Source organism: Lissotriton helveticus, chromosome 3_1 (genome assembly GCF_964261635.1).
Source record: "Lissotriton helveticus chromosome 3_1, aLisHel1.1, whole genome shotgun sequence".
Taxonomy (NCBI): domain Eukaryota; kingdom Metazoa; phylum Chordata; class Amphibia; order Caudata; family Salamandridae; genus Lissotriton; species Lissotriton helveticus.
In genome coordinates this window covers 1,188,638,283-1,188,652,137 of record NC_136061.1, presented here as the reverse complement: position 1 = coordinate 1,188,652,137, position 13,855 = coordinate 1,188,638,283, and the positions used below count along the sequence as shown (strand labels likewise).

Sequence of the window (13,855 nt, the reverse complement as noted above, 5' to 3'; positions counted from 1 at the left end):
AGTTGTAAATTTTCGGATCTGGAATAAACTCATGTGAGTCGACTCAATTCTGTATTTTAAACTATAAATATAGAAAACAATGTGAAGAGGACACTGAGGCATGGTGAGTAGATGTTTCCTCTCATCAAGGAGCACATGCATAATATGATTCTTTGCCACAAAAATGTTCCCATTCTCCCCCCCCCTGTTGTTTTAGGAGTGTTAGAGTTGTTTTAAGAAAATGTTCACCCCGTATCTCATGTGCCAATAAACTCTTCTACCAAACAGATAGAATCCAAACGGTTTGGGGTGCATACTTATTACTTTGTAAGTATTATATTACATCATCATATTTTAAACATTTCTCAAAGAAGGATATTATCACAGAACCCAGTGCATGTTTTGTGTTACGTTTTTAGGAGACTTTGTTATCAATATAACATTTTCCGATGGTACCATTTAAGTAGCTTTCATAAAGGAGTCTCCTTACGGACAAACCCCCGAAGCTCAGAATTTTCACATAAAGAGCCTCATTTTGCTACTCAGTTATATGCAGCAGGATAATGCAAAATAATAATTTATAACAAATGTCAAGTTGAAAAAGTATTCTAACAAGTAAATGCTTCATCTCTTAGATCTCTGGTTGCTCCCAAAATGCTACAGGGTATATTAGTCCTTTCGCGTCACAGTATACGCGGTGGAATAACACCTAGATGCCAATAACTTGGTATCAGGTGTATTTTGGCATGTTATTTGATCTCACTATAAGAAATGGACAATAAAGAAAGCAAAGGGCTTCTGCAACTGTTTTGCCAATGTTATTATACCGGAATACAATCTTGCAAAGGCAGTTGATGCCAGCACAAAACTGGTGTAAGTGTCTGGGCAAAAATCAAAGCATCTGCAACCTGCATTTAGATTGTAGGGTTCACTGGTGCTAAAATGTACACAATTGCTACCTTTACCCTTTATAGTCCTAATACGGGTCTAAACTATATTGAAAGTACCTAGCCATTATGGTTTTAGAGTGCAAGCTCCACATCCAACACCACCTTGTCTGTAAGGCAACTGATCATCAAGCTGTGGGTCATGATAGACAGGTTCAAGGGAGAGTCTTATCTACCTATTAACTTCTAGTCATTCTTCAAGATGTTCAACATTCCTACTTATTGGTTGCAGAAGAACATCTAATGGCTAGTACCGTAGAAGATACAAGGTAAGCAACACTTTTTGTAATTGGAATTGCTAAGGAAGTAATTAGTTAGTTGTGAGAAGTATTGGTAGTGGTGGATGGATGAATCAAACAATTGTGTGCCACTATAAATTCATTGACATTCATGAACGTGAAATCAATGTTTATTTTTCAGAAAATGAGCTCACAAAAACTGAGAGTGCCTACCTATCTGAGCTCCATCGGCAATCCCCCAAAGAGAAAGTAAGTAAAGTAGCAGCCCTTCGGCGGAGGAAGCGGACCCATTCTCATTTACGTGTCCCTCATCTTGATGAACCACTTAGCCCAGTAACCACCCCCACAGATGAAGAGGTCATACACAGGATCAAGCATGTGGCAGGTGGGAATCTTTATCTCCTAATGATGACAATTGTGTAATCCGCCCTCTGTCAATTCCCTGGGTGTGTGTCTGTAGTCGCTTTATTCTTCCAGTCATGGAGAGACCCAGCAGATAAAACTGACAGTTATTTCCACCAGATCTAGCTGCTTTTGTCCACACTTCCAACACCTAGACAGAGAAGGCTTTTTCCCAACCATGAAACCTGCATGTGGGCAGGCTTCTCAAAGAACTCATTTGAAACTGCCATCATGGCATCTAATGCCGCAGCTAATGATGTATTCTCTTTTCCAAAATGATTTAGCATTTCTCTGCATTCATGGCCAATGCCTCTGTAAGAGAAATGGTATGTTAGTAGTTGTACACCGAAACGTAACTTCATTTTGCCCATGACTCAATGTCCTTTTTCACCTTCAGTATTTAGCTCTATCAGTAATTTAGTGGCCTGAATCTACCACCGATTCTAAAGGTTTCACCCAAAATGCCTCACATCTTATGTCTGCAAGAGCTGGTAGAAATATTGATATTACGCAAGAGCAATATTTCATAATTCCAAAATGTAGGGGTTCTCGAATTTCATGTAATGTCTTTGTAAAGCAGTTATGCCTTTTTGCTCAAATTTCTGTGGCAAAAGCCTACTGTTGAATTCCCCCGCACCCCCCCCCCCCCCCACTCACACACACACACTACATCATCAGTGAAAGCCAGGTATCCCGGCAGAACTTTTTTCGATGATTTGACCCGCAAAACCATACCCAAAAAAAATGCAAAAACATAGATTCTTTAAACAGATACACAAATAATGAAATATTTGTTTATTTCACAAACAAATATAACACATTAAAAATCTTAATTGTTGTGGGAAGTCTGAAGCTTTTCCAAATTCATTTTAGGGCACTCATTGTCCATACTCTAATCTGTTTGATTTACTTTCCCTGTGTCCACAAATCAGTCTGAGGATAATATCTTAATTTTTGGCCTCCAATTTCAGATTCCTTAACATTTACATAACATTTATAAATGTTCATCTTTACATTTTGCTTCTTTATATACACTTTATTGATCTATTAATATTATTTAATTTTCTAAACATTCATGGACCCCATTAGTTTTTGCGGACCCCCATGGGTCCCTGGGGCACAGGTTAAAAGCCAATGCTCTAACAAGTCTGCTATGGTATCTCACTTGACCTTTGTATAAGAGGTACGCCCTCGTGATAAAAATGTATGTTGGATATCAGCCAAATGCATGCTGCTTAATACACATCAGACATAATTTTCACAACAATTATGTTTATTAAAGGATGGAAACATTTTGCAGTTTCACCTACACTTTCTGCCAACCTTTTCGCTCATATTGCATATGCGTACGTTTTATTGGTCCCGAACATCCAACAACTGTCCTTCCATTTTTCCATTATTGTGGGGGGAAGCAGCTAATAACAGAAGGCAAGACAGAGACCTGACAAATCAACTGTTTCTCTTCAGGTTCCACACAGACCCGGCACTTCTCCGAGGAACGTCATGGTGGTCGTCACTTTCAAAGTGTGTCCAAGCTTCTTCTAGTAATCAGCTGTGTGTAAGTATTGAGTGTAAGATAACCAAGAACTCCTGTGGCTGGGGATGAGTTAAAAGTCAAAGTAGTCAAAGAGGTGGCAGGAAAATGGTAATTTGATATGCAGATTTCCTATACTAGAAAGTAAGGAAACACTGCAGTTTAAATAAATACCAATAGTGAAAGGTCGCATTGTCCTGGAAGGAAACAGAGGTGGCATTTGAAACTGAGAAAAGCGGAAATTCAGCGTAGACTTTGATGGAATTCTGAAGAGGAAGATGGAAAGGCATTGGGAAGGTGAAAGAGATATGCAAAATCAAATCAGTGGATGAGAATATGCAAGGACAATAGGACCAGGTAGGAATGCACAGCCTAAAATGTTTATGTGGGATTTAGAAAACAACAGAGACGGAGGAGAAATATGAGGCAATGGTAATGAGGAGAATCAGCAAAACAACTTCGTCTGGAGAGGAACAGCAAGCCAGTACTGACTGAATGTGAAAAGAGAAGATAAATGGAATGGGCGAGAAGGAGAAGAACAAAATTAGAACAAATAAGTAGTAATAAGGATGAACATGTAAAGAGAAAAAGAATGGGGCACATGAGAAAAGAAATGGTTCTCTGAAAAAGATAAAAGGCAAGATGACCAAGGTGGGAGAAAAGGCAAATGGAACAGGTAAAGAATAGGACGTATTGAGTAAAAAAGGGTAAATGATAGTATGGATGAACGGAAAACAGCATTTACAATGCTGGTGGAACCACACACTCTGTTACCCAGCAAGCATTACCACACTTGCCTTTACCACGCTTTTGCTTTAACCTTGCATATGCGTGGTAAAGGCAGTCAGCATTCTAGATTCAGAGTGGATGGGCAGGGAGATTGTGTGGAGGGACAGGAAGGATCACTACAAGAAGATTTGGGACGCAGCTTAGTAAGCAGGGCTGGGTTTAAGGGTCGTTTGTTAGGCTGGGGGCTGGTTTTAGGGCTCAGATCAAGGGGCTGGTGTTGAGGCAGTTTTTAGTGCTAGGGGCCGGGTTTTAGGGTTCAGGGCAGAGGTTCCCAATGGTTTTCAAGGCTGGGTTGTTTTGGAGGGCTGGGCACAGGTTTTAGGGCTCAGGGCGGGGTGCGGGGCTAGGTGTGATCTTTACCACGCATATGCCTTTACCAATCATGGATTTACAACCAAATTCATTGTAGAGGCATGCATGGTAAAGACACAGCTGTAGTAAAGGAATGTTATTTAGCATGCAATATAATCGCATGCATTGTTCCGTCATACAATCAAGATGAATGAATAAAGAGAAGGTGACTGTCATAGTTCTGGGAAAATTGATAGGCAGTGAGGATGAATATGTAAAGAAAATCCTAATGGAGGAGGGGATTATGAGAAGGATATACATTAAATGAATAAGGTCTGGCTGCTAGTGCTTTCATGTAGAGATGACTGAGAGAGGCAGGTAATGTGATGATAATAGCTAGTGTGCTTAAAAGGCTGGAGGGGCCAGAGTTGAAAAGACAAGGTGAATGAACCTAGTGAGTTTTGTGAATGGTTCACTGGGAATGACTTAATGAAGGTGCAAAGTGAAGATGAACGGAAGAATATGCTAGAAAACTGCAACAGGTAGGATGAAGGTATAAAGAGAAGATGATTGTGCAGGTCCGAAATGTGAGGTGTGTATTGAGAAGTAATAAAATGCCTTCGCAGACGCACACCATTGAACTATAATACTTTCTCTAATCTCTTCTTTCCTTGTTCTGTTTTTCTAACTTGCTCTGTCCGATCCCTTCCATGTCTGTTGGTCTTTGTCTCTCAGTGTGGTGCACGTTATCTTGTGCTACTGCAGGTTTTCTATACCTTTTCATCCATATTGACCTCTCTTGATTGTACTGCTTTTATTCAAGCCTTTGCCCCATATCTGTCCAATCACTTTGCCCAATATGCTGTCTGTGCCCTACTCTTCCTTTCATCCCTAACTCATTTCCCACCTGATTCATCTTCTCTGTCAGCTTCTCATACTCTCAGTTCGCTTTGAATTATTTCCTCCCTCTTGACTCCTTATCCACATAACAGCTTCCCCACTACAGTTTGTTTATACATTTCATTATTTCTGTTTTATTCGCCATTCCACCTTCTCTATTTAATGTTTAACCAACACACTGTTCACATCTCTTCCTCTGCTTCTCCTCTTCCTACGTTTCTCTTATATTTCTCATGCAGCTGTTGTCGTAACCTTATTGTTCCTCTTTTTCTCCAAACTTTTTCCATATTGTCTACACTAAGTGTTCGAGGCATATGGGCTGCAGATGGTACATTTATGAATAGATCGCCATCTGGTGTTGGGCTCGGATGATTGCACTTGTTTTTCTTCTGGAGAAGTCTTTGTCGTCATAGATGACTCCTCCTCTTGGTGTTAGTGCGCATGGGCATCGGCTCCATCCTTAGATTGTTTTTTTCCGCCATCGGGTTCGGATGAGGATCGAAGCGCTCCGGACCGACTTCGATAAAGAAGGTTATATTCGGCGCGTAACCCTTTCCAATTCGACGGTATTGTTATCGAACGCGACTTCACTTCCATACCGACGCGTTTCGAAGGACGACGACTACGAGAAACTCGAAGTAGTCCAGCCCGGGGTCCATGGAAAGGACTCCATTCAAAAAATGTCCAACGTGTGGTGCTAAGTTCCCACACAAGGACCTACACGAGGTGTGCAACCTCTGCTTGTCCCCTGAACACGAATCCAGGGACTGTGAGGCCTGTGCAGCGTTCTCTTCAAAATCGACGATTAGAAACCGTCGAGCCCGAAGACACGAGGTATCGAGAATGCAGTCACAAGCAATCCCGGAGCTGTTCGAGGACCAGCACCCAGAAGAGGAGGAAGAAGAGACCGGCGAGGCGGGGTCTGAAGTGGACGAGTCCGACGTCGAGGAAATCGACGTCCAACAAACCGTGAGTGACGACGTCCCTTTACCAAAGAACAGACCCCGCACGGTGTCGACCCCGCCCTCGAGCCCGGTCAGACAACCGAAAAAAGTTTCCGACGCCCCGCCTTCGAGCCCGGCAACGAAACCGAAACCGAAACACTCGGTCTCCCATCATGGTGGTTCCGATAAACGGACCACATCGACACCGAAGCTCCAAGTCAAGGAAAGCTCGAAGTCGAAGCAGTCCATGTCGACACTGAAACACGTTTCGACGTCGAAAACACCCTCGACACCGGGGACATCTTCGATACCGAAGACATCGGATCCGAATAAAATCTCGGTGCCGAAAATACAAATGGACAGTCAGAAGAAAAAACACCTTTCGGACCCGAAAACTGCGGTACCGACACAGGAATACAAGACCGATCCTAAACAAAAGACTCTGTTTATTGATCCAAAAACTGGCAAGGTAGTCACAGAACTACCTAAAAAGAGGAAGAATGAACATTCGGACGACAAAACTCATCCGAAGAAGAGAACAATGGGGACAAATACAACTCCTCCCCCTTCTCCAAAACCTAGACACACACCATCTTCTCCACTTCCTCACAATAGACCAAATATTCCTCCCACACGACCATCTACACCTACAACAGATGTAGAGAGTGACACAGGGGAGGGGGAACATCCTGGGGATGATGAAGACACAATCCCAGAGGAGGCAGACCCATGGGAAGAGTACAATGTAGGGTCAGATAACGATAACGACCCTGAATTGTATCCTTCAAAACCTTCACCTCCTGATGATAATACTGGTTTTGCGCAACTCATTAATAGAGCAGCAACATATCACAAGGTAGAACTACATGCAGAACCTCAAATAGAGGATTTCTTATTAGAAACACTACCTACTGCACAAAGAACATCAGGAACACTACCAATGCTTAAGGGCCTTCTCAGTCATACATCGGAGATATTCAAAGACCCAGTGAGGGCTAGGGTACTGAACCCAAGAATCGATAAGAAATATAGGGCATCTCCAAAAGACCCAATATACATTAAAGGGCAAATTCCTCTAGACTCACTAGTGGTCACAAACGCTCGTAAGAGAGCAAACTCTTTATCTACAGGAGAAGCTCCACCTCCTGACAAAGAGTCTAAGCTAATAGATGCCTCTGGCAAGAGAGTAGCATCTCAAGCGGCAAACAGCTGGCGCATAGCTAATACGCAAGCACTACTTGCAAGGTATGACAGAGCGCATTATGATGAATTAGAAAAACTCATCACACATCTCCCTAAAGAACATCAAAAGAGGGCAGATCAACTCATACAAGAAGGGAAGTTAATTACTAACACTTCAATAAAGTGCGCCCTAGACGCGGCAGACACTGCAGCAAGATCTACAAACACAAGCATCATGTTAAGGAGACATGCATGGCTCAGGGTATCAGGGTTCAAACAAGAGGTACAAACATCGTTACTGAACCAACCTTTTGATGGGAAAACACTTTTCGGCACAGGGACAGATGAGGCCTTAGAAAAGATGAAAAAGGATACCGAAACGGCTAAATCAATGGGAGCATTGCAACAGCCGACACAAAGAGGTTCCTTTCGTAGGTCCGCCTATAGAGGAGGATCCAAAAATACAGGTACAAGCCAGCAACAAACCTCTTTTACACCTACATCACCCAAAGGTAATTCTAGAGGTGGCTACAGAGGTAGCAACAACAAGGGTAGAGGTCGCGGAAACAACAACAACCGCAACTCTCCAACCCCAAAGCAGTGACTTCATACAGCTCCCCCCAGACCATATAACACCGGTCGGGGGACGCCTATCACAGTTCCTACCTGTCTGGGAAAACATCACATCAGACAGGTGGGTGAGACAAATTATCCAACATGGTTATTGCCTGGAACTCACATCTACCCCACCAAACATCCCCCCCAAACAGCGTCCAATGAAACAAGATCACCTGACACTGTTAAAGCAGGAAGTACTATCCCTGCTAGGAAAGCATGCCATAGAGAAGGTTCCACAGCACCAACAAGGAACAGGAGTATACTCCCTATACTTCCTAATTCCCAAAAAGGATGGGTCTCTAAGGCCGATACTGGACCTAAGACCTCTCAACGCATACATAAATTCAGAACATTTCCACATGGTCACGCTCCAACAGGTACTTCCTTTACTGAAGAAAGGGGACTTTCTTTCTACACTGGATCTAAAAGACGCGTACTTTCATATCCCGATTCACAAAGCCCACAGGAAATACCTCAGGTTTGTGGTAGAAGGACAACATTATCAGTTCAAAGTCCTTCCGTTTGGTGTCACAACGGCACCAAGGGTGTTCACAAAATGGCTGGCAGTGGTGGCAGCTCACCTAAGAAGACAACAAATACATGTCTTCCCATACTTGGACGACTGGCTAATAAAGGCCAAGTCACAAGAGGAATGTCTTCAAAACACACAAAAGACAATTCAGCTACTACACCAGTTAGGGTTCACGGTGAACTACACAAAGTCACACCTACAACCAAGCAAGGTTCAACAATATCTGGGGGCTACTATAAACACAGAAAAAGCCAAAGTATACCCCAATCCAGTCAGGATCCAAACAATGCTTACAATCATTCAAAGATTCCAGCCACAACACTCACTACCAGCAAGAGTGTTCATGCAGCTATTAGGGATGATGTCATCCTGCATACTGCTAATACCATATGCCAAACTACAAATGCGTCCGCTACAAGAATGCTTAGCGACACAGTGGAATCAGGCTCAAGGACAGATTACAGATCTGGTGTTGGTAGACGACCGCACACACCGCTCTCTGAAGTGGTGGAACACAACAAACATTGCCAAGGGGCGGTCGTTCCTAGAACCAATTCCACAGGTGACAATAACAGCGGATGCATCGCTCACAGGATGGGGCGCACATATGGAGAAATACACAGTACAAGGAAGGTGGAGTGTGCAGGAAAAAAGACTGCACATCAATTACCTAGAACTACTAGCGGTGTTTCTAGCATTGAAAGCCTTCCAAATACATGTTACCAACAAAGCAGTCCTGATCAGAACAGACAACATGACAGCAATGTATTATATTCAAAAACAGGGGGGGACGCACTCTCTCCAACTATCCAGACTAGCACAGGAAATCTGGAGATGGGCCATTCCTCAAAACATCTATCTGTTAGCCGAACACCTACCAGGAGTCCAAAACCAGATAGCAGACATCTTAAGCAGACAGTCGGAACAAATACACGAATGGGAACTGCACCAACAAATACTGCAGCCATTCTTCCAAAGATGGGGACAGCCAGAGATAGACCTCTTTGTCACTCATCAGAACGCAAAATGCCAAAGCTTCGCGTCCAGGTACCCGCACCACCTGTCGCAGGGCAATGCGTTATGGATAAATTGGTCCAACAAATTTGCATACGCTTTTCCCCCTCTCCCACTAATCCCATTAGTGGTCAGAAAACTACAACAACACTCAATGACCATGATACTAGTAGCACCCACGTGGGCAAGACAACCGTGGTTCACCACGCTCCTGCAACTCTCACAAGTGCCACATCAAAAGCTACGAATTCTACCCATGCACCTTACACAGAACCATGGAGAAATAATGCACCCAGATCCCACACAATTGAACCTAGCGATCTGGCTCCTGAAATCCTAGAATTTGGGTACTTAGATCTACCCCCAAATTGCATGGAGATAATTAAACAAGCGAGACGTCCCACCACCAGAGCATGCTATGCAGCTAAGTGGAAGAGGTTTGCTATACACTGTACTAATAATAATATCAACCCTCTGGACGTATCAACAAAGGAGATTATTTGCTACTTATTACACTTACAGCAATGTAATCTAGCGTACACATCTATCAGGGTACATCTAGCAGCTATAGCAGCGTACCTACAAAACAGGCAGCACATATCACTGTTCAGAGTACCAGCGATAAAAGCCTTCATGGAAGGCCTTAAAAGAGTCATTCCACCAAGATTACTACCTTCCCCAGTCTGGAACCTCAACGTAGTACTCACCAGACTAATGGGGCCACCTTTCGAACCTATGCATAGGTGCGAAATACAATTCCTTACATGGAAGGTGGCTTTCCTTATAGCCATTACCTCACTCAGGAGAGTAAGTGAATTACAGGCATTGACAATACAAGAACCATTCCTACAGTTACACCAGAATAAAGTGGTTCTTAGAACAAACCCAAAGTTCTTGCCTAAAGTAATTTCAGCATTTCACATCAATCAGCCAGTGGAACTACCAGTCTTCTTTCCAAAGCCACAGACGGTAGCAGAAAGGGCTCTACATACACTAGATGTCAAAAGAGCCATTTTGTACTACATAGAAAGAACACAAAACTTCAGGAAAACTAAACAACTATTTGTAGCATTTTCCCCAACACATAAGGGCAATCCTATCTCTAAAGCAGGCATCGCTAGATGGATTGTAAGATGTATACAAATATGTTACATTAAAGCAAAGAGAACATTAACTGTTCCTCCTAGAGCTCATTCTACACGAAAACTAGGAGCATCTATGGCATTCTTAGGGAACATCCCCCTAGATGACATATGTAGAGCAGCAACTTGGTCTACACCACATACATTCACAAAGCACTACTGTGTTGATGTACAGGCTGCACAACAAGCCAGAGTGGGCCAAGCTGTATTAAAAACTCTATTTCAAACAGTTGCGACAGACACTGGTGACCACCGCTAGGGAGGTAACTGCTGTACAATCTATTCATAAATGTACCATCTGCAGCCCATATGCCTCGAACGGAATATGCTACTTACCAGTATGCATCTGTTCTTGGCATAGAGGGCTGCAGAGTGGTACATGCCCTCCCTACCTCCCCGGAAACCTGTGTCTGTCCCAACATTATCTTATTTAGATACACTTACATGGGCATATCTTTATGTATTATACTACACTACTCCATCTAACCCTACTATGGCAAAACAATCTAAGGATGGAGCCGATGCCCATGCGCACTAACACCAAGAGGAGGAGTCATCTATGACGACAAAGACTTCTCCAGAAGAAAAACAAGTGCAATCATCCGAGCCCAACACCAGATGGCGATCTATTCATAAATGTACCACTCTGCAGCCCTCTATGCCAAGAACAGATGCATACTGGTAAGTAGCATATTCCTTTTACAGTATCTTTGCCTCCCCGCTAGACACTTTTTGATTGCTGACTTTGGGGACATAATGGGTATTTTTAAATGAGAAATTTAAAGTAACTACATTTTATGTAAAATGGTTCTTTCAGCTTGATTCTCTTTCGGGGTCACATACTCTGCATTATTCCATCATCTAATGGCTTCTAGACCTTCCCCACCTGATGACAACATCGGTTACCTTGAACTCATTAAAAGAGCTCCTAATTACCATGGGGTGGAACTTCACAAAGAACCCTTAGAAGAGGATTTTCTTTTTGAAACACTTTCCTCCTCCCAAAGAACAACTCAAACCTTACCAATGTTAAAAGGTATGCTTAAACATATGGACGAGGTCTTTAAGGATCCCGTGACTGGTAGTAATATCACTCCTAGGATAGATTAAAAATACAAATCAACTCATACAGATCCTATTTATATTAAAGGACAACTACCCTTAGACTATCTTGTAGTATCCAATGCACGCAAGAGAGCTAACTCCCAAGCCACAGGAGACACCCCTCCTTCAGACAAAGAATCTAAACTTATTGATGCCTCAGGCAAAAGGATAGCTTCACAGGCTGCAAATAACTGGTGGATTGCTAATACCCAAGCACTGTTAGCAGGTTATGACAGAGCTCACTATGATGAGCTGGAAAAACTAATCCAACACCTGCCTGACCAATACAAATCTAAATCTAACGACCTTATACAAGAGGGTAAGCTCATTACGAACACCTCCATAAAATGTGCACTTGATACAGCCAACACAGCATCTTGTGCTATCAATACAAGTGCATTACTGCGCAGACATGCTTGGCTCAGGATCTCTGGTTTCAAGCCAGAGGTATAAATCTCTATCCTTAACCAGCCATTTGATAAAGAGCATCTTTTTGGCCCAACTGTTTACACCATGCTGGAAAATATGAAAAAAAGACAGAGGTCGCAAAGTCAATGGGGGCTTTACAATTACCGGCCAGTAGAGGTTCCTTTCACCGCTCCTTTTACAGGGGTGCCTCAAAAGCTGTCTCCATTGACCAGGACTCCTCCTCTTACAAGGGCAACAATCAATCCCCCTCCCACTGAGGATATTCTAGATGAAATTATAGAGGGAACAATAATAGAGGCTGAGGTAATTCCACACGCTCTTCCCCTGCAAACAAACAATGACTTCCCTCCGCTACCCCGATCATCCCACTCCTGTTTGGGACGTCTCTCCCAATTTCTCCCTGTCTGGAACTAATCACCTCAGACAAATGGACACTACAAATTATCCAACATAGTTACTGGCTGGAGCTTACAAACACTCCACCAAACATTCCTCCAAGAGCACATACAATGTCACTGGAACATCTCACTCTCTTAAAGCAAGAGGTTCTAGTTCTGTTAAGGAAAACACGCGATAGAACCCATTGCCTTAAAACATCAAGGTACCGGGTTATACTCCCTGTATTTCTTAATCCCCAAAAAGGACGACTCTCTCATGCCTATATTAGACCTCAGTCAGCTGAACCTCTACATGCAGTCGGATCACTTTCACATGGTCACACTCCAGCAGGTGCTCCCACTACTTCAGCAAGGGGACTTCCTATCCACTCTAAATCTAAAGGACGCCTGATCCATATTCCCATTCACCCTGCTCACAGAAAATATCTCTGGTTTATAGTGAACGGACATATATGTATATATATATATATATGCACAAAGGCACCTCCCACTCAACCAACCCTGAGTCAACTATGGCTGATTAAAGCTCCATTGGGCTATCACTAGGTTCTATAAACAAAAAACATAATTTCATATTAGTTTATTGTTGTTTTTTTATGAGTTTTCTGTTTTTCATCCATCTTTAAAAAAAAAACTTAAATATAAACCGGGGGATAATATATTTTTTGTAAGAATAATAAAAAACCCATAAACTCTCTTCTTTTTTCATTTATACAATATTAGACCTGAATCATACAACATTGGAATATTCCTTATTAAATGTGCACATTCAAACAAATGATACAATAAATACATGCAAAATATCAAACTTAAATTTGTCCCCATGCCAATTTGGCATATACACTCACCTCTCATACAGTCAATGCCTACCAGACATACTCATACACACTACACAACTCATACAATAAGTTCCAGTTACAAACTGGCTTGCAGTTGAAAGACTCATGGGGAAATTTCTTCCTTAATTTCCATGATTATGCCACCAGCTGGAAAGGGATCATGGCCGACGGGCGTTTCAGGGAATACAATTAATTAAATCCACCTTCATCAGGACCGCTTTCTTTCTTTCTTTTAATGTATTTTGTACAGCTGGCGGCATAATCATAAGCACCCAGAGTTTTCACCAAGTGCATTGCAGTTGTCGCAGCTCATCTAAGAAGACAACACATTCGTGTCTGCCCCTACCTATACGACTGGCTAATAAAAGCTGCATACATCACACTCTAAAACAGTCCCAACTGCTTCACGACTTGGGGTTCACCGTAAACCTCGCCAAGTCTCACCTCCAACCATCCAACACACAAGCGTATCTGGGAGCCACAATAAACACTCGCAAAGCTTTAGCTTACCCGAACCCAGTCAGGATTCACAACATCCAAGCTCTAGTTTCACTATTTCAGCTTCAACACTC

The 13,855-nt window shown here is 42.6% G+C and overlaps 1 protein-coding gene across 3 annotated transcripts in view; it reads left to right on the top strand.

Moving 5' to 3' along the window:
* GRAMD1B (GRAM domain containing 1B) overlaps positions 1 to 13,855 on the top strand; it is a 798,329-nt gene that overhangs the window by 682,865 nt on the left and 101,609 nt on the right. For all 3 annotated transcript variants that reach the window (XM_078681825.1, XM_078681827.1, XM_078681826.1), the window contains 2 exons: positions 1,347 to 1,550; positions 3,035 to 3,125. In XM_078681825.1, coding sequence (XP_078537951.1) covers positions 1,347 to 1,550; positions 3,035 to 3,125 — 295 coding nt within the window. The remainder of the gene's footprint in view (positions 1 to 1,346; positions 1,551 to 3,034; positions 3,126 to 13,855) is intronic.